The 18,578-nt window shown below is 41.2% G+C and overlaps 1 protein-coding gene and 1 non-coding gene across 2 annotated transcripts; one reads left to right on the forward strand and one right to left on the reverse strand.

The window, feature by feature from the left end:
- The first annotated feature begins 9,138 nt into the window (after positions 1-9,138).
- TRNAV-AAC (transfer RNA valine (anticodon AAC)) lies at positions 9,139-9,212 on the forward strand. Its single transcript has one exon. It is a non-coding gene; the product is annotated as a tRNA-Val (tRNA).
- Positions 9,213-9,639: 427 nt separating this feature from the next.
- On the reverse strand, positions 9,640-16,771 carry LOC141643631 (sulfite oxidase). Its single transcript, XM_074452861.1, has 12 exons — positions 16,554-16,771; positions 14,755-14,870; positions 14,604-14,666; positions 14,301-14,337; positions 14,111-14,192; positions 13,615-13,733; positions 13,372-13,467; positions 12,646-12,756; positions 12,463-12,564; positions 12,032-12,079; positions 10,285-10,500; positions 9,640-9,970 (listed from the first exon to the last, which is right to left on the reverse strand). Exons 1-12 carry the CDS (start codon positions 16,626-16,628, stop codon positions 9,854-9,856), a joined length of 1,182 nt encoding a protein of 393 aa, XP_074308962.1. The 5' UTR covers positions 16,629-16,771; the 3' UTR covers positions 9,640-9,853.
- Positions 16,772-18,578: the final 1,807 nt, after the last annotated feature.

Genomic DNA, 18,578 nt, shown 5'->3' on the forward strand with positions numbered 1-18,578 from the left:
AAAAAAAAAAAAAAAAAAAAAGAAGAGATAGCGGGGAGGAAGGGCTGAGTAATTGGCTCCCAAACAGCTGAAGCAGATCTGCTGTAAACTTGTTCTCATCAAGCAGCACATGGCAGTATGCGAGGAGCTGAAACAGATCTGCTGTAGGCTTGCTCTCCTAAGCCTGTCGCTGCCTGCCATCAGTATCGGTAGCCGCATTTTCTTCAGCAGGCAACCCAGCAGCTGTTTTAGCAGCCTCCGCCTTTGCCTCGGCATCCTCAGCTGCCCTCATCCTTGCGGCTTCTTCCTTAGCCACCCTAGCCCTCTCAGCCAGAGCTGCTTTCTCCGCGGCCGCCTCCCTCTCCATCTTCGCCTTCACCGCCTCCTTGGCCTTCTCCACCGCGGCATTCTCTTTAGCCTCGAGCTTGTCATCAAGCAGTGCTTCGAACCTGCCCCACGGGAAGGAACCATCCAGAGGGAAGAGCTCCCCGATAATTTCCCTAGCAGCATCTTCGGCCAAATCCCGGAACTGGGCGCACAGTTTGGGGAGCATGACGGTTTGGAGCATCTCGATGTCCACCTCTTTTTGCTTAATGATGGCCTCTTTGCCCCGAACCACCTCCGCCTGAGCCTTAAAAAGGCCCCTGAGCTCATCCCTCTGCTGGAGATAGAGGTCGACACGCCCCTGAACAAGGTCACATTTCCTCAGCAGCTTTGCAACATCGGCCGCCGCAGACTCTGCCTTAGCCCTCTCAGCAAGGACCTCCTTTTCAGCCTCTGCTCATTGAGGAGCTCAAGCTTCGCCGACGCAGCCACCTGCTTAGTGGCGTTACGCTCATGAACAGCCCGAGCCACGGCCTTCTCTTGCTCCATGAGACGAGCACCGGTAGCCACGTTCCACCTCGCCAGCTCCCTAATCAGCTTCGTGCCCTCCTCTATAAGCTCGGAGACGGAAGCCTTCTGGGATGAAGGGGCGGTGGTCACAATTTGACCACTAGCCCGCGGCTGGGAGACGAAAGCCTTCTGGGATAGAGGGTTGACGGCGGCGCCTCGGTCACCAACCTGCGCAGAGGACCCCACCGCCACCGCCCCGACGTGAGCAAGCAAGCCCGATCGATTGGGCTGGTCTGCAGAAATTCAATTAAAACATCAGTGTCAACATTGACTTACCAAAAACACCTAATGGCACGGCTAAATTTAAGCCACAAGCTAGATAGGTACCGTGTTTGGCCTTCTTGGCCGGAGGAGGCACTTCCTTGCCAGCGGTAGAAACTGTCCCTCTCCTCTTACGGATAAGGGGAGATCCCTCCGCGTCAGAATCCCCCTCATCGGGAATGTCAACAATCTCCACCTTCTTGGGGGAGGGGATGGGAGCGGGAACCGCTGTCGACGCCGTTTTCCGCGTCCGACGCACTACGCCGCTAACAACCCTTGCCTGCGCCTCCTCCTTGCTCAAGCCCTTCAGCCGCTGTTCCATAAGGTCATTCGGCGACGTCCTGCGATCATGGGCTAGAGCCTTGGGATGCAAGTTAGCAACGGTTTTATCTTTGTGCAGCCCCATTCTCCGAAGAAGGTCCTCAGGTAGGTCCGGTCCAAAGTGGTCTGCAGAAGAAACGAAGCAAGAGTCAAGTAGAGGAAATAAATCGAGGTCCGAGAAAACAGGAACATTGAGAGCGGTGATGGGCCTCACACCGACCCCACTCACCCTGCGCCAGGGCCGGTATGAGGCCAACATAGCAAAGCGGCTCATCCTGAAGAATGATCTGCGTCGGGGGGATCCATCTTTTCGACATCCCACTCTTGTCCACCTCGAAGAGCCTCATCGCCAGCCTCTCGTCCTCCTTCAGATGGACCCTGCTGGCATCCATTTTCAGATGTTTCCGGGTGACCCATCTGTCGTGCTCCGCCCTAGTCTCACACCGCAAATTAACCTGGTGCTGGAAGGAGCAGGGCAGCGGATAGTCGTCCGGCACCTTAACGTACACCCACCGACCCTGCCAATCCTTGCAAGAAGAGAGTTTGTCGACAGAGACATAGCCCTGCTCCGTTTGCACACTATACCATCCAACGCGGCCAGAGATCGATGGTTTAAGATGATGAAGTCGGCGGAATAAATTCACCGTCGGAGCCTCTCCCTTAAAGAGACAAAGCCAGACGAAACCGATTATGGTTCTCATGGCCAACGGGTGCAGTTGGGCAACGGCAACGTTCATAGCCCTAATTATGGCCATAACATACTCGTTCAACGGAAACCGGAGCCCGTACTCCAAATGCCGCATGTACACGCCGGTGTGGCCCGGTGGAGGGCAACAGACGGACTGACCCTCCCCAGGGACAACAATTTCATATCCCCTACCAAAGAAAAAATGGCCCTCGAAAAGTTTCTCGCCGGAACAACTGGCAAACTTATGGGACCAAACACGGTCAAGACCGATCTTACAGACATAGCCGTGATCCATGACGTACTGTCTCCCCTCACTAGGACGAGATATTTCCTCCTCCTCACCGAAATCATCACCAAAATCACCACAAGAATCTTCATCCTCCCATTCCTCCAGAATTTGAGGATCAACTTCAGGAGAAGGAGACCTATGACCCTCCGACACAGGCCCACTAGGTCCAGCATCAGCAGAAGACATGTTCACAGCAAATTACTAGCAAGATAAAAGAAAAATTCGTTTGTTTACCTTAAAAGGAAAAAGTGCCCGCCGGATCAAAAACTCTGAAGATTGGAAGAAAAGGAAGCCCTTGAAAGTTTAAGAAAGATGAAGATTTTAGGAAAATTTGAGAAAATAAAATTAGTGACCAAAATCACGGAAAAACTGCCCTATTTATAGGAAAAAAGCCCATAAAGAAGGACCAATCAGAGCACAGCCCATGGAGCGACAGCCAATCAGCGAGCAGACACGTGTCGAGCATGCAACCACGGAATGTCAATCGTCGCAACAGTTAAACGTCAATCAATGCAACAGTGACCAAGCGTCTTCAACACGCCCATTCACATCTCTTCGACTATTCATCTTCCTCAAACAAATTCCTAGGTATCTGGTCACCGTCGGCCACCTGATCAACCAAGCCAGGAAGCACCGGCCGGGGGCAATCAAAATCAACCGGCACTCTCAGCATTGGTCTCGGCCAGCCTCATGTTCTTTTCCACATCGGATGCCCTTTACGCATCCATGTGGAGGGGGGATATGGTATACGGAACGGCCTAACAAGAGTCACGCCGATGCATAAGAAGTAGCCGATACAGAAAATTTTCGGAAAATACTTGTGCAGAATATATGCTCAACGTACATCGGAGCCCATACCACGGCATAGACTACGCTGGGGGCAAATTGATGGGGCATATTCTGCACCGCTGACCAAGTCAACACATTGAGCAAGGTCAAAGATATCCACAGCAAGTCAACGACTTAGACAGACTAGCCGATGCATCCCATCGGCCTGTCACCTGGGTCTCGGCATGACAGCCTGACAGCCGGGACACATACCCGCGTACTCATATCCAAGACCCCTCGGCGGCGAGTCAATACGGCCCGCCGGCCTGCCATAGGTATCTCGGCCGAGGGGTAGATCAGTCTTTCCACCTGCTAGCCACTTGGCCACTTGGCCACTACGTGACAAAAGGTGAAAGCCTATAAATACTCCTCAACCTTCATTGAGGAAAGGATCCCACAACTAAAACCTAAATACGCTATTCATCTGGTAATATCTCCCTTATCTCTCTACAATACGTATCTAGCCAAGTAACACAGCTTAATCCTTTAAGTTTACTGACTTGAGCGTCGGAGTGAGTACGCTTGGCACACAGCCAAGCCCTCAGTTCGTTCATTGTTGCAGGAGAGGCCGAGAGGGACGATAGAAGCAAGAAGGGTTCAACTCAAGACATTATTCTACAAGCCACGGGTGGTAACTAATAACTGCTCTGGAAATTACACCCGGAACAATGACAATACCATTTATTAGGATACTAGGCCCATTAGGGCCGACTATCATTAGGGTTAAGTTATGACGGCTACCGTCTAGGGTTTAGATTAATATGGTTTATTATATATATCCTCTCCGTTATTCCTCCATCCCTCGGATAGTCCGAGTCTCAAATTGACTCAAACAATGTTCAATGGTGAAAACTACGACCTATGGGCCGATGCAGTTCGTAACGGGCTTGACGCTAAGAACAAACTAGGCTTTGTCGATGGCACCGTCAAGAACCCCACTGATGAAGAATCATATGAGGCTGTCGCATGGCGTCAATGTAATGCGATGGTCAAGGGATGGTTACGTAGCGTTATTGATGAGAAGTTACATGCTAGCATAACCTTCTCTGCCGGAGTTAAAGGAGCGCTATTCTACGGGAAACGCGCCCCGTGTTCATCAGCTTAAAAGCGAATTAAGTGAATGCAGGCAAGGCACCCGTTCTGTTGTGGAGTATTACACTCACTTAAAATCCATATGGGATGAATTGGCGAATTATAGTCGAGTTCCAAACTGCACTTGTGGCGCTGCAGCAGAGCTAATTAAGGAGAAGGAGGAGGAAAAAGTACATCAGTTCATTATGGGATTGAACACAAGTTTATATGGTCATATTCGATCGAATTTATTGATGGAAGATAACCTTGGATCTCTGAGCCGGGCTTATGCACTGGTTTTAAGAGAGGAGCGTCACAAGGCGGTTACTCGAGTTCAAGAAGAGCAAAGTGAGGTGGCAATGGCCGCGCGTACTGAAGCAGGATGTGGACATGGTAGCTCTCCAATGCAGAAACAAAAGGAGTATGAACCACCTCGTTGCACTCATTGTAAAAAGTGGTATCATACTGAAGAAAATTGTTGGGAGAAACTCGGGATACATGGCAGAGGTCGTGGCAGAGGTAGGAGAGGAGGACGAAATGGATGTCGTGGTGGCAGAGGCTACGGCAATTCGAATCAGACGGTAAATGCAGCGACCACGAATGAAGGAGAATCGTCCAAGAAAGAATTCACGGCCGAGGAGATTGAACAGCTAAGGACCCTTCTCAACGCTAAGACGGAAGGTAACGAAAAGTTGACAGGTATGAACCATGTAAAATTAAGTGAATGGATGCTTGATAGTGGTGTTTCGCACTATATGACGGGATGTCGAGAATTACTTAAAAATCCGTGGCAGGGGGAGCCATCCACAGTCGGGTTGCCTGACGGATCAACAATCATGGCACAAGAGCATGGGAGTGTCATTTTAAATAATTTTTTCGTACTCCGGGATGTTTTATACATTCCCAATTTAACCTGCCACCTTATTTCGATTCAACAACTTATTCATGAAAATAATTGCTTTGTGACCTTTAATTCTGATTGTTGTATAATACAGGATCGGTCTTCGAAGACGGAGATTGGACGGGGTGAGCAGCGTGACGGTGTTTATTACATGACACGAGTAGAAGAAGTCGTGGCAAAAGCATCAGTCGAAGAAGGACGGGTATGGCATAGAAGATTAGGTCATCCCTCAAGCAATATTTTACCTTTTTTGCGCAATTTAATTACGAAACAATTGTCTTTTAATCAAGTTTGTGATCCTTGTTGTCGCGCAAAACAAACTCGCTCAAGTTTTAAGCTCAATAATAAAAGACATGCCATTTTGTTTAGTTTAATTCATTGTGACATATGGGGCCATATCATGCCAGTAATTTATCCGGGGCACATTATTTTTTAACTATTGTAGACGACCATAGTAGAAGTGTTTGGGTTCACCTCATGAAGGATAAAGGAGAAGTAAGCGATTTGATGAAGTATTTTTGCAAAATGGTACATACACAGTTTGGGAAGCAAGTAAAAATCGTACAAAGTGATAATGGTACCGAATTTCTTTCGGGACAATTAAGACAATTTTACAATGAAAATGGAATGCTTTTTCAAACGAGTACTATAGACACTCCGCAACAAAATGGACGGGTAGAACGCAAACATAGACATCTTTTAGAAAAAGCAAGGGCCCTTCGTTTCCATGCTAATTTACCCATCGAATTATGGGGGGAGTGTGTCTTAACGGCTGCTTACTTAATTAATCGAACCCCTAAACGAGTACTAGACGGTCGTACACCCTATGAGCTCCTATATGGTCACTTACCTAATCTTGATAACTTACGTGTTTTTGGATGCCTCGCCTATGCTCATAATAAACAACGACCAAAAGATAAATTTAAGGAGAGGGGAACGAGATGTTTGTTCATTGGTTACCCAAAGAGTCAAAAAGGTTGGAGGTTGTATGATATGAAGAACTGACGTCACTTTGTATCACGAGATGTCACCTTTTACGAGCATGTTTTTCCTTATGATATTGTGAATGGTACGCCTGACAATGGGATTCACATTGAGTCCAATGATGATGCTCAAACCGAATACACCACTGTTCTTGATACTAGCCAGCCAAATACTTACGGACCCGATAATAGTGAAGTTCGTGATGACGAACCAGCTAGTAATGCGAGTGAGGGGGAGCTCGTTGATGGTCATTCCATTCCCATTGAAAATGAACATGGTGTGGAAACTGGTTTGGAGGATGCTACTGTTGGAACAAATGAAACAGTGGAGGAAGAACCGAAACTCGGAAGAGAAGAACGACAAAAATTCGAGCCCGCATGGAAAAAGGATTACATTTGCAAGTCTACTCGTGTCATGTCCACAAATGCTCACTCGTCTCACACTCCGTCTTCTATGAAAGGTACCCGTTATCCAATAATTAATTATGTCACAAGTAATTGTTTTTCATTGAGTCACAGGAATTTTATCGGGGCCATTGATGCAGCAAAAGAACCACGAACATACTTTGAAGCAGTAAAGAAAGACGAGTGGAAAATTGCAATGGCTAATGATATAGAAGCACTAGAAAAGAATGGCACTTGGAAAATCGTTGAATTACCGAAAGGGAAGAGACCTATTGGTTGCAAATGGGTCTACAAAATCAAGCACAAGGCGGATGGCACAATTGAGCGATACAAAGCTCGATTAGTAGCTCAAGGATTCACTCAAGTTGAAGGGGTGGATTATCATGAAACGTTTGCGCCGGTTGCGAAGATGACAAGCGTCCGAATCTTTTTAGCCGTGGCAGTTGCAAGGAACTATGATATTGCACAGTTAGACGTAAATAATGCTTTCCTCCACGGCGATTTAAGTGAGGAAGTTTATATGAAGTTACCTCCCGGATTCGAAGCTACTGGGTCGAACAAGGTATGTCGCTTACTAAAGTCTTTATATGGGTTAAAGCAAGCCTCGAGGAATTGGTTCGCAAAATTGACGGGTGCACTAAAAGGGTATGGTTTTACCCAGTCTCTTGCCGATTACTCTTTATTCACAATGAACAAAGGAGGAGTATTTCTTGGCATTTTAGTGTATGTTGACGATATGATAGTTGTGAGCAATAATGCAAAAGCATGTGCCGAGTTGAAGCGTTTTCTCGACATACAATTCGGGATAAAAGATCTCGGTCGACTTAAGTACTTCTTGGGCATTGAGGTAGCACATGGCACAGCGGGTTTATTCCTTAGCCAACGAAAATATGCCATGGAGATCATTAAGGAAGCGAAAATGGAAGGGGGAAAACCGGTTACCACTCCTATACCACAAAATCATCAATTGGCGCTTGCAAAGGGCCATGTATTGAAGGACCCTATGGTGTATCGAAGATTGGTAGGGCGTTTAGTTTATTTGACCATTACGCGTCCTGACCTGGTCTACGTGGTCCACACTTTGTCCCAATTTGTTCATGAGCCGCGGAAAGAGCATTGGGATGCCGCACTTCGGGTAATTCGTTATCTCAAGAGTGATCCAGGAAAAGGTATAGTGATGCATCGAGATAACATTTTTCAGCTCAATGGATACTCGGATTCGGATTGGGGTCGATGTCCTCTCACGAGAAGATCTTTGACGGGGTATTTTGTCTCGTTAGGACACACACCTATCTCTTGGAAAGTAAAGAAGTAAAGACACAAAGTAGCTAAGTCATCCGCCGAGGCAGAATACCGAGCATTAGCGGTCGTGACGAGTGAGTTAATCTGGGTTAAGTCTTTTCTACACTCACTCGATATTAAGCATAATCAACTCATGCGTGTTTTATGCGATAATCAAGCAGCGATACATATCGCAAAGAATCCCGTTTTCCATGATCGAACAAAGCACATTGAAATAGATTGTCATTTCGTACGACAACATTTGGTTAATAAAAACATCGAGACAAGACATGTTCGGAGTAAGGAACAGATAGCCGATCTCTTCACTAAGGCTCTTGGTGGTGAAGCGTTCGCCTATCTACAGCGTAAGTTGGGTATTCGTTTACCGAATGCTCCAACTTAAGGGGGAGTATGGAAATATTATATCATATTATATCTCATATATTTTCATATCTTCTCATGTATAATATTATTGTGCATATCTTTCGGTTGCCTATATTGTAGGATATGTTTGACTAGGGTTTTAGGATATCCTTATGTATATATTATGTGCTTTGTATCCTTGTTTTGATTATCAATGAATGACGGCTAATATAGCCTTTCACCAAAGTCTTCTCCTTTCTTAGTTTATCAAAAGGGGAGATAGAATAGGTGATAAACTGATAACCCAACATTATTTCTCCTTTTCAAATTTATGTTTATGATTTTACACAAATCGGTAAAAGTTATATAACTTTATTTAAGAGTTTACGTAATCAATTGTGTTAAAATTTAATACAAAGTTGGTCACGTTGTCTTTCCGCCCAATCTGATATAGACTAGACTTGAAAAAAATAATCACCCACTCAAGATTATATAGTACTTCCTCCATTCAACTCCACTCTACCACTTTCTTTTTTCACGTTTGCCAATGCGTGTTTTACGCGCTAAATATCATTAGTTACGTATTTGCAAAAATTATAAAAGTTAGATATTTTTAATTTACTCGTAAAGACGAATCAAACAAGATCCCACATGAATATATTTTCACTTACGTATCGAGAGAAAATCGAAATTGAATACACAATTGTGAATAGTGTACAAAAGTGAAATAGGTAGAGTAGAGTTGAATGGAGGAAGTACATGATAAATAACTCTGTTTTTTTATTCTACTAGAATTTTTTACAATATTACAAATGTTAAATTCATCCTCGTACGGTGTGGGATAAATATCTGCAGCTATGGTCTATTGTCATCTGGTGTCGTGGTGTAGTTGGTTATCACGTCAGTCTAACACACTGAAGGTCTCCGGTTCGAACCCGGGCGACGCCATACTTTTAATCTTTTTAAATAATCTGTATTTTTTTTTTGGGAGCTCAAATCTGATTAACATGTGCGTACATTCACGTTCCCCATTTCTATAAAACTCCCACTTCAATCTTATGACCAAACAGCATGGCTGAAATTCTATATTCCGACGTATCCAGATTCCAGAAGCATAAAATGAAATGAGAAATGTGATTTATTTCTTTGTTAGGAACAATTTTCCGAAAGACTTTGGAGGGGATTCGGAATTTGTGCGCGCGCGCACTTTGTTATGATCAGCTAAGGAAATTTGGGAAGCAATGAAAAAAGTGATTCATTTGTTCGTTAAGAGCGACAATTTTCCAAAAGACTTGTTAGGGGACTCGGTATTTGCGTGTGTGCCATTTGTTATGATCCCCTGAACAAAACAAAGGAAATTTGGGAAACTGAATGACATTGTCGTACTGGACTTGGAACTTTGATTTAAGATAGGTAAATATACTCACATTACATACACCACATGACCAAAATGAAACATAATTTCAGAGTAAGAGTTCTCTAATTATTAAGAACAGATGATTGACCGTTGGGTCGCAAATCCCCCGTTCAGAAGTTTCAAGGGTTTGAGGCATGTCAGGAGGCGAAAATGGAAGATGAAGTCGAACTAATTACATTTTGGAATGACCGATCCGAACATGAACCCTATGCCATGACGTGTTAAGTATGCCTCTCAAATTCCATATGCTTTCCACACTTTCCGGTTGAACATTAGCTGCAATATCCACCTGCCATTGCGAAAAATTCAAGTTACACACGCCATAGTTCCAAATATTCAAGGTCTCCCACAAATGTCGGGGTAATGGGGGTCAAATGTACTCAGTCTCGCCCCTGTTTCAACAACTATGTTACTACGACACTAGACTTAGGCGTCATGTCGCGTGTTTGACATTCCGACACGTCACAACATTTTCACTTCTTAAAGTATGAACACTGGCGTAGCATTAGATTTTTGTTGTCACTTGTCAAGTCGGAGTAACATAGATTACTGGGAGTACAGAGAGGATATTTCCTATAAAAAAAATTAGGAATCTTAACTCACCGCTTTGGCAACTATCTCAGCACTGTGCAACACCTCGACTTTGGCCTCAAACAGTACCCATGCCCACTTGTCACTATAAGGTCCATCTGCTACATATGGAACATCCGGTTTCTGGTATCTGGAGGCTTCCACCCAGGTTTTACCACCATCTATTGATATATCTACTCTTTCAATTCCGCGCCCACCTCCTGATACTGCATATCCCTGGACTGTTACCTACACCTCATTAAGTAAAAGAAAAACTTGAGGTTCTGTGTTTGGGAATTTTGAGCCTATCTCAAATACAGAATGTAATAAAACGCATTTAGAGGAAAACATCACTGGTTCCAATAAGAAGAAGATCTATCCTAGCTCACTTGTTTTAGGAATAAGTGAAATATTCAGCACTCAACGTCTCAATGTTCAATGTTATACCATACAAGGCTAGATGAAATTTCAAAGCTGTGGATATTTGAACTCGAGCATCCCCAAAAGAGTTGAACTTTTGATGGAATCCGGACTATAAATACTTGGGTGAACGAACGGATTACTCCATCCATCGTAATATTATGAATCATGAACTCAACAATAACTATGGGTAATGTGCAAGAGATTCTACAGTATCAATCCACTGAAGATAGAAGCGAGGATAGCCATTCACATACCCCCGAGTCCTACGCTATATTACTCAAAATTTTACACTAACTTTTTGTATCGCGAAAGTGGTAAACAACCCCCTTAAGTTTACTTCTACGTGAGATTAAGCCCCTTAAGTTTGATTTGGAGTAAATAACCCCCTTAACTTTGCTATAAAGTGAAATCAAGCCCCTTTTATTTTTCCGGTCAAAATCTCACTGGATTTTTCAATTTCTCACCAATTTCTCATATCGCTGTACATATTAGGTATAAATTTCACTCCTTATTACTTTATACATGTAGATGTACCGCAATATTTATAACGTCTTAAAAAACACATGATCATACTCTTGATATTAACAATCAAAATACCAACTAAAATGAGTGAATGAAGAATAATTATGAATTCCAGTAATTGCGCGCACTCAATAATCGTACAACATATTTTTCCCTACCAACACACTTGAATGATGCTAAGAATAATAGCTGCATCGTGAACAATTTAATTTGTAATTTTGGAGGGAAGACCAATTTGGCAAACTATGGATTTGATCTTAGATTAGCGGGCATACAACTCGACAGTTTTTGAGGATCATCATCACCGCCCTTACTTGATGATAGGAGCACACAAATGAAAAAGTAAACGTATCCGAGAAAAATTTATACCTAATATGTACACCGATATGAGAAATTGGTGAGAATTTGAAAAATCCGGTGAGATTTTGACCGGAAAAATAAAAAGGGTTTGATTTCACTTTATAGCAAAGTTGGGGGTTATTTACTCCAATTTAAACTTGAGGGGCTTAATCTCACGTAGAAGTAAACTTAAGGGGGTTGTTTACCACTTTCGCGATACAAAAAGTTAGTGTAAAATTTTGAGTAATATAGCGTAGGACTCGGGGGTATGTGAATGGCTATCCTCGCTTCTATCTTCAGTGGATTGATACTGTAGAATCTCTTGCACATTACCCATAGTTATTGTTGAGTTCATGATTCATAATATTACGATGGATGGAGTGAATGGCTATCCTCGCTTCTATGACTTTTGTCATTAGGACGTGATATCACATAAACGATTCACGTAAAAGCAAAAAGATAGTCCAGTGGAGGCTATTTGGGACGTAGAAATTACCTGACCATCCTTTAAAATGTTGGAGTCTTCTAGGGAACAGATGACACACTGTTAAATAAAAAAACCGTCAGTTCCTAAACAACAAATTTAAATGAACCGCAATAAAACCAATGTGGATTTCTGTTTCCAGCAGACGCAAATTTCATTGTTGTTTGGCTTTTGACTTCGGAAGTAAGAAATAATTTATAGTGGCTCATTAAAGTATTAAACACTTCCGCTCTCATGAATAATCCTATAGACAAAAAAGAAAAGAGAGTTCAAGTTTCAGTGTGAATGAAGCACTTGTCTTGAAGACACCAATTATACAACTACTTCAAATGGCGCACCAAAAAAAAAATTGAACAGTATTTGCAAAACATAATCAATAAGCTTTTACTTTCGGTAGAAAATTTGTAAAAAACTTATAAACATCATCCACAAAAGCCAGTTACCTGAACAGGGAAATCCATTTGAGGCCTCCTGGTTGACCAATTTATATTATCCCAATTAACTGAAGGAGGGAACATTTTATAATCCTTTTGCATGAAGAAGCCCTGTTGATGCAGCCAAAAATCAGGCTTTCAAGTGCACCAGCACAAAAGCATATCAGTTATAAAAGTCAAGCATCAACCAACCTGACATTCTTCTGCAATCACAGCAATGGAATCCAACCATTTCACTGATCGTGCACCTATCACACCGGGGACAACTACACGTAACGGATACCCATGATCCCTGTTTAGAGTCTATTAAAACATCCAAGAAACAGGAAGATTGAATTAAGGGTAGAAAACATAATTCCTACACTTGGCTACAATCTAATTGGACATGACATCAAGTATAAGATACACGAAGCCATAATAATCAGGATCACAATCAACGGTTAGTCATCAAAGAGACAATTTATATCTTTTTTTTTTCCTTCATTGCATCAATAATCAATTTTATCAAACCACTGGAACTTTGGGTTGATAAAGAGAGAGAAAATAAGCTTAAACCACCAATTATGATAGATAAAAAAATGGTCACAGTCTACTGTTACTCGATCTTTCAGATTTCACAAGGATCCAGACAGACGAAAAGGAAGGAAGAATAGCGATCTGGGGCCTCATCTATTCATTTCTGTGTTTATATATCTTAAAAAAATCAATAGGTAAGAAACCTGTGGTAAAGGTGTTGAGCTCTTGGATTAAGTATGTTAATGACAAGAAATGTATAATACACCAGTTGTAATACAGATGTCACATCCTTAACTCTTAGATGTATATTTGGCTGTTTTTAAAGGGCTATAGTGGGGTGAGAGAGTCAATCTTATGGACATACCAAATAAATGAGTAGTTCACGATCAAGACATGACTCACCTCTCCATTCATTTCATAAGCAAGCAATACATCGTCTTCGGGATTAGTTGCTTGGATTAATGGAATTGATGCCTTGTAAGGACCTCCATTCTCCTCCTATTTTATTAAATGGAAAATGATGATACATTTGTCAATCAAGTAGATATAAAAGCAAAGATCCAGTCTTTTAGCTTGTGTGAATAAGAAATCATGAACCAAATGAAGCGTTGAAATCCAGGAAATAGAGATAGAACACGACTTCACCTTGCATCTGTCAACACTAACGAATTCAACATGCTTGCCACCGCTTGGTGTAGCACTTGACAGCTTAGGAATACCAACAAGTTCAAGCACATCCGCCAATTTGGCTCCACTCCATACAGCTGAAAACAGTTTGCCCAGTGTAAGTGTGTAGCTACAGTGGTTCAATAAGTTATTTACAAGTAGAGGGAGGGAATTGGATAAACAAATCCGGTACAAATGCCTACATAAGAATTAGGATCACAATGGCTCATCTTAAATGTGTGATATCTACAGTAAACCCTTCGATAAGTACGCGGCTTTTACTAGGCTACTGTACTTCTCCTTACTTTTTGAAACTAAACAGCTATCTCCCTAGTAAACCATAGTTACTTGAGTATTTTTACTTGAATAGTACTCCATACTGCATATGAGTCTTATGAAAGGTCACGGTATAACACAGCCACAATTTTTCCCCAAGTTATACTTCGTATGATTTACTCAATTGAGAAGCTCCTACCATTTCCAATAGCAGAAACGTCCCAGCCAACTCCTCTTACTTTCTGTACTTTGCTCATCGCTGTCCTGCGATTTCCTGCACACTGAAATATAAATAATTTAATCAGTCATCTTGATTGGTTTACAGAATTAGGTCACAAATTGCATAGGACATATTCAGACACTTAACATACTGACCAATGTATACCAACCTGTAAAGTGGCAGCAATTGTATATTTTGGAAGGTTCCTGGCATAAAGAAAACAATAAGTTGTGAACAGTGAGCTCACACTTGTACAATGTGAAGAAAGGAAAATATTATTGAGGTTAGGTTTGTAAGAAACTCGGGACTGCAACTCGGGACTGCAGAACCTTGACGTATAAGAAGATGCACAAAAGAGTTCAATAACACGGCTTTGTATAAGGGAATACTAAGTACTCTGTAACTATTAGTTTATGACCTCTACGGACACTGACAGGAAAACTCTTTCTAGATTATTTAAACCCCTACTAACCTGATGTCTTTCATTGTGAACTCCGATTGCGTTTTCACTAAGCCAGTAACAGAAAGACGATATCTGCATAACCAAGTAGAGTACATAAGATATAAGAGCATTAAACAGTAAGAGAGCAAAGAAGCATAAATGACATCGGAGTAAAGATGACCTCCCAATGTCATCAACAATAGGTATTGGTCCATGATTTCTCTTGTAAAACAAATCGACTGGAGTCACATAAGAAGATATGAGCGCAGATCGGTGTGGCTCCGCATTAAAAGGCTCCTGCCAGAAATGAATGCACCGATTACTATGGATTCAAATATCAACTATTATGGGACACATCCAAGTATATGTAACGGATTATCAACGCAACATAATGGTATTTTTATTGAAAGGAGCTGTCAGAGTCTCAAAGATGGGCAGTACAGGGGATCAATATGGCAGATACTAGACGATAATTCAACGTGAACATGAACGTGAACATGAACATGAACATGAACAGAGACATGTTTTCAGAGGGAGGCATATCACACGTATGCATATACCACTTTTAGGAGACTGTTGAAAGCTAGCTGTTGGTGGAGCATTCATGAACTAATGCATTAGGGCCTTATCGTGATATCAAATAAGCCAATTTGTCACGGCATAATCTTATTTAACGCAGCCAATACCACCTTAACATGTGATAAAATGTTGTCGTAATCATCTCCAAAACTTCTACAAAACATTTACATTTCAGACTTTCAGTGTATTGGTCTTGATTTAATATCATGCATTGTGACTGGTAACTGGAACTCGACCAAAACTAACGAATCAACAAACAGTGGAATCTTCGGTTTAGATGAACAAACAACTGAGTGTCTCATACTCTCTCTCTGTCCCAATCACAGGTTTAACTTATTTATTCTCTGTGAATAATATTTTAATAAAAGATAAACAAATGACTAGGACCGTATCCAAACCAAAGGAAAACAAATCTACCACTCGTACTCTGCCGTTAATCTAGTCGAGACTAGATATAAGGGTTTCTAATAAGGAAAACAATTCAATAAGGGTCCAAACTCCAAACCAAAGTCATTGGACAAACGATTTTACATATACTCCCTCTGTCCCGGAGATTTGTTATCCTATTCTATTTTTGGGTGTCTGGGTCAATTTTTGTCATTTCTATTTTAAGAATGAACTTTATGAGCAATTTGATCGATCATTCACACGGAACTTGTCCAATTGTCATTTAGTAATTGGTCATCTCCTCTTTCCTTGGTCTTTGTACTAAAACCAAAGGACAACAATTGACGGGGACGGAGAGAGTAAGAGCATCCACATTGAAGAGGATTGCCCATCCTCTTAGATGAAAGAGGGTGTTAAGAGGATGTCCTCTTCAATGTGGCAACATCCTCTTTGCATCCTCTTTAAAGAGGAGGAGGAAGACATCCTCTATAAATAGAGGATGTCCTTGTCTTGGCCCTTGTGCCAAATAAGAGAGAAAATGGGTGGTGGGGACTACTTAAAAGAGAGGAAATAAGATCCTCTTTGATGTGGAAAAGAAGAGAGGAAGAGGATGAAAAAAGTGGGAAATTGGGCAGTGAAAAGAGAAAGTAGTATGACCAATGAAAAAATTAGAAAAAATTGAAGAGAGGAAGATGACCTCCTCTTCAATGTGTATGCTCTAAAAAATATGAGCATTCTAAGTCGACGGGGCAAATACAATTCTAGTTTAATGACCGTTTGTGACGCCACAAATAACACCACTCCTATTATTTCAACTAGATAGAATAGTAGTACATCACACTATTTGCGTCTCAATCATTTGTTATCATTTGTATTCGTTACAAGAATCAAAGGTAAACAAATGATCGGCACATCAATCAATAATAAACAGAATACTGATATTATAAAGAAGATTGACGAAACAAATAAATTAAGGAGATGAATTAAATGAAATAGGAGAAAAGGAAGACGAACCTTGGAATTGATTTGAAGAGAAGGGTTTCGCGAAGGTTCACGGGTGTAATCGGAAGGTGCTCGGAGTCCCGGCATTTTTTGACTCGATCACTGAGTCGAGTACAGCGAGTCACTTCTTATTGAAATGTTGTCAATACCGAATATTTGCGATTGGTCACTCTTGTGAATTTGTGATTACAGTTGTTCGGGTTAATGCAATCCTGTCTTTTAAACCCCATTTATTTGATAGTTAAAACAAATGTATATGAACTGGTTGGTAGGGGCCTAGTACGGATGGGCAGATGCAGATCAGGTTCGAGTCGGGTGATGCCTCATTCGTCATCTATTTATTACTCTAAAATCTCGTTTGACCCATCCATCAATCCATGAAACTTATCATTCGCTATTTATCTTTGGGTGAAATGGGTGGATTGGGTTATATACGGCTGGTTGAATATTTATATGTTTAAAGTTAATAAATGATTTTTTATTCTCTAAAAAATAAAGTTAGATAATTATTTTAGTTTAACTTTCTTGTGTATAGTTACACAAAATATGTATTTTGATAGTAGAAAAATATTGAAAATTAAATATTTTATATCTTAACAATGTATTATATTTAAAATTCGTTAAAATTAAAAATAATAAAATCAAGTGATAGATGAATGACGGGTGAAATTTCTTCATACAACCCCTCGTCCATCCATCATTTGTTTCATCCATCATCCATCCGTCATCCCTTTAAGTCGGGTTTTTATTCATCTTTTAGGATCAGGTAAAATCGTAAAACCAAAGTAATGGCATAACATAAACTTAAACTAAATAGAAGTATATTTTGATTTTTATAATTATATTTGTTTCAAAATAATGTTTGTTTTTAGTTAAATTCAAAAAGTAGGAAAATCAAAAGAATATGATGACAAACCAAACTCAATTCAAGCTCAGTTAATTCCAAGAGGGACCTGAGCATTAATTTTTTAGGCTCGGCGAAATCTGAGTCAGCTCGATATTCTAAGCTGATCCCGATCATATCCGAGATCGAGCTCATATCGGCTTAGTTACAATAAGGATACACATGTGTACAATAGTTTTGCAATTTAGAATTACAACATAAGACGATGTATTCATGATAAAATTCATGGAAGTTACTAAAAAGTTGTTTGGCGATTTTTTGTTTCTATTCAAAATGGCGTTAAAAAAATTTATTTTACGAATTGGGTCCGGAATGAAAGTATTTTAGAGATATGGTGTCCTCATAAGATCAAATATTTGGGATGAGAATTGAGAGTGAACCGTCTTTGGGAATGACAACCTTAATAACCAAGATTCGCACTTCCGAAAGCGGTTATATGTTTGTTATGAATTGACCATGTTAAAATCCTCACTTCCAATGACGGTTCTATCATGTTAATACCCAGTAAGTCGTACATGCAATAAAATAGTTGATGGTGTCAGTGAGGTGGTGGTTGTGAGGGTTAGTGATTTTGGTTGTGGTGGTAATGTGGTATGGAATTATTGTCATTTAGTATGTGTTGGTTTTCAAATCGAACAAGTTCAACTAAAGTATGTTTTTTTTTTTTCCGATTTATTTAGCAAAAAGGACAACTGATTATCGTGCTCTTCCTCTTCTCGTTTTTCGGGGATGAACAGTAGAATGAGTCTTCCCATGCGGGGACATATGCTCCCGGAAAAGAAGAGGACGGAAACCTCTTCTTTAGCCCTTGCCCTCTCGTCTAGTTCATTCCTTCCTTATGATCTTCATATAGATAAGCGAGAAGGAGAATAACAAAATCAGTATACTTCCCGCCAATGTACGGCTGAATAAGTAGGACCTTCTCATCTGTGACACTCTTGTGATCAAAGTTGACTCGAGTAGGGCGACATACTTCTTAACAATTTAGAGAAGATCTTTCTTCGTTGATCTTAGAAAAAGTTAGATTAGACCTTGCTTTCCTTTGGTTTGATCACCTACTGCATGTAATCTTGATCTATAGTACGCTCTTTCTCTAATTGAATCCTGAAAAGCCCTCTAAAGGAGACCAGCTT

Source organism: Silene latifolia, chromosome 2 (genome assembly GCF_048544455.1).
Source record: "Silene latifolia isolate original U9 population chromosome 2, ASM4854445v1, whole genome shotgun sequence".
NCBI classification, from domain to species: domain Eukaryota; kingdom Viridiplantae; phylum Streptophyta; class Magnoliopsida; order Caryophyllales; family Caryophyllaceae; genus Silene; species Silene latifolia.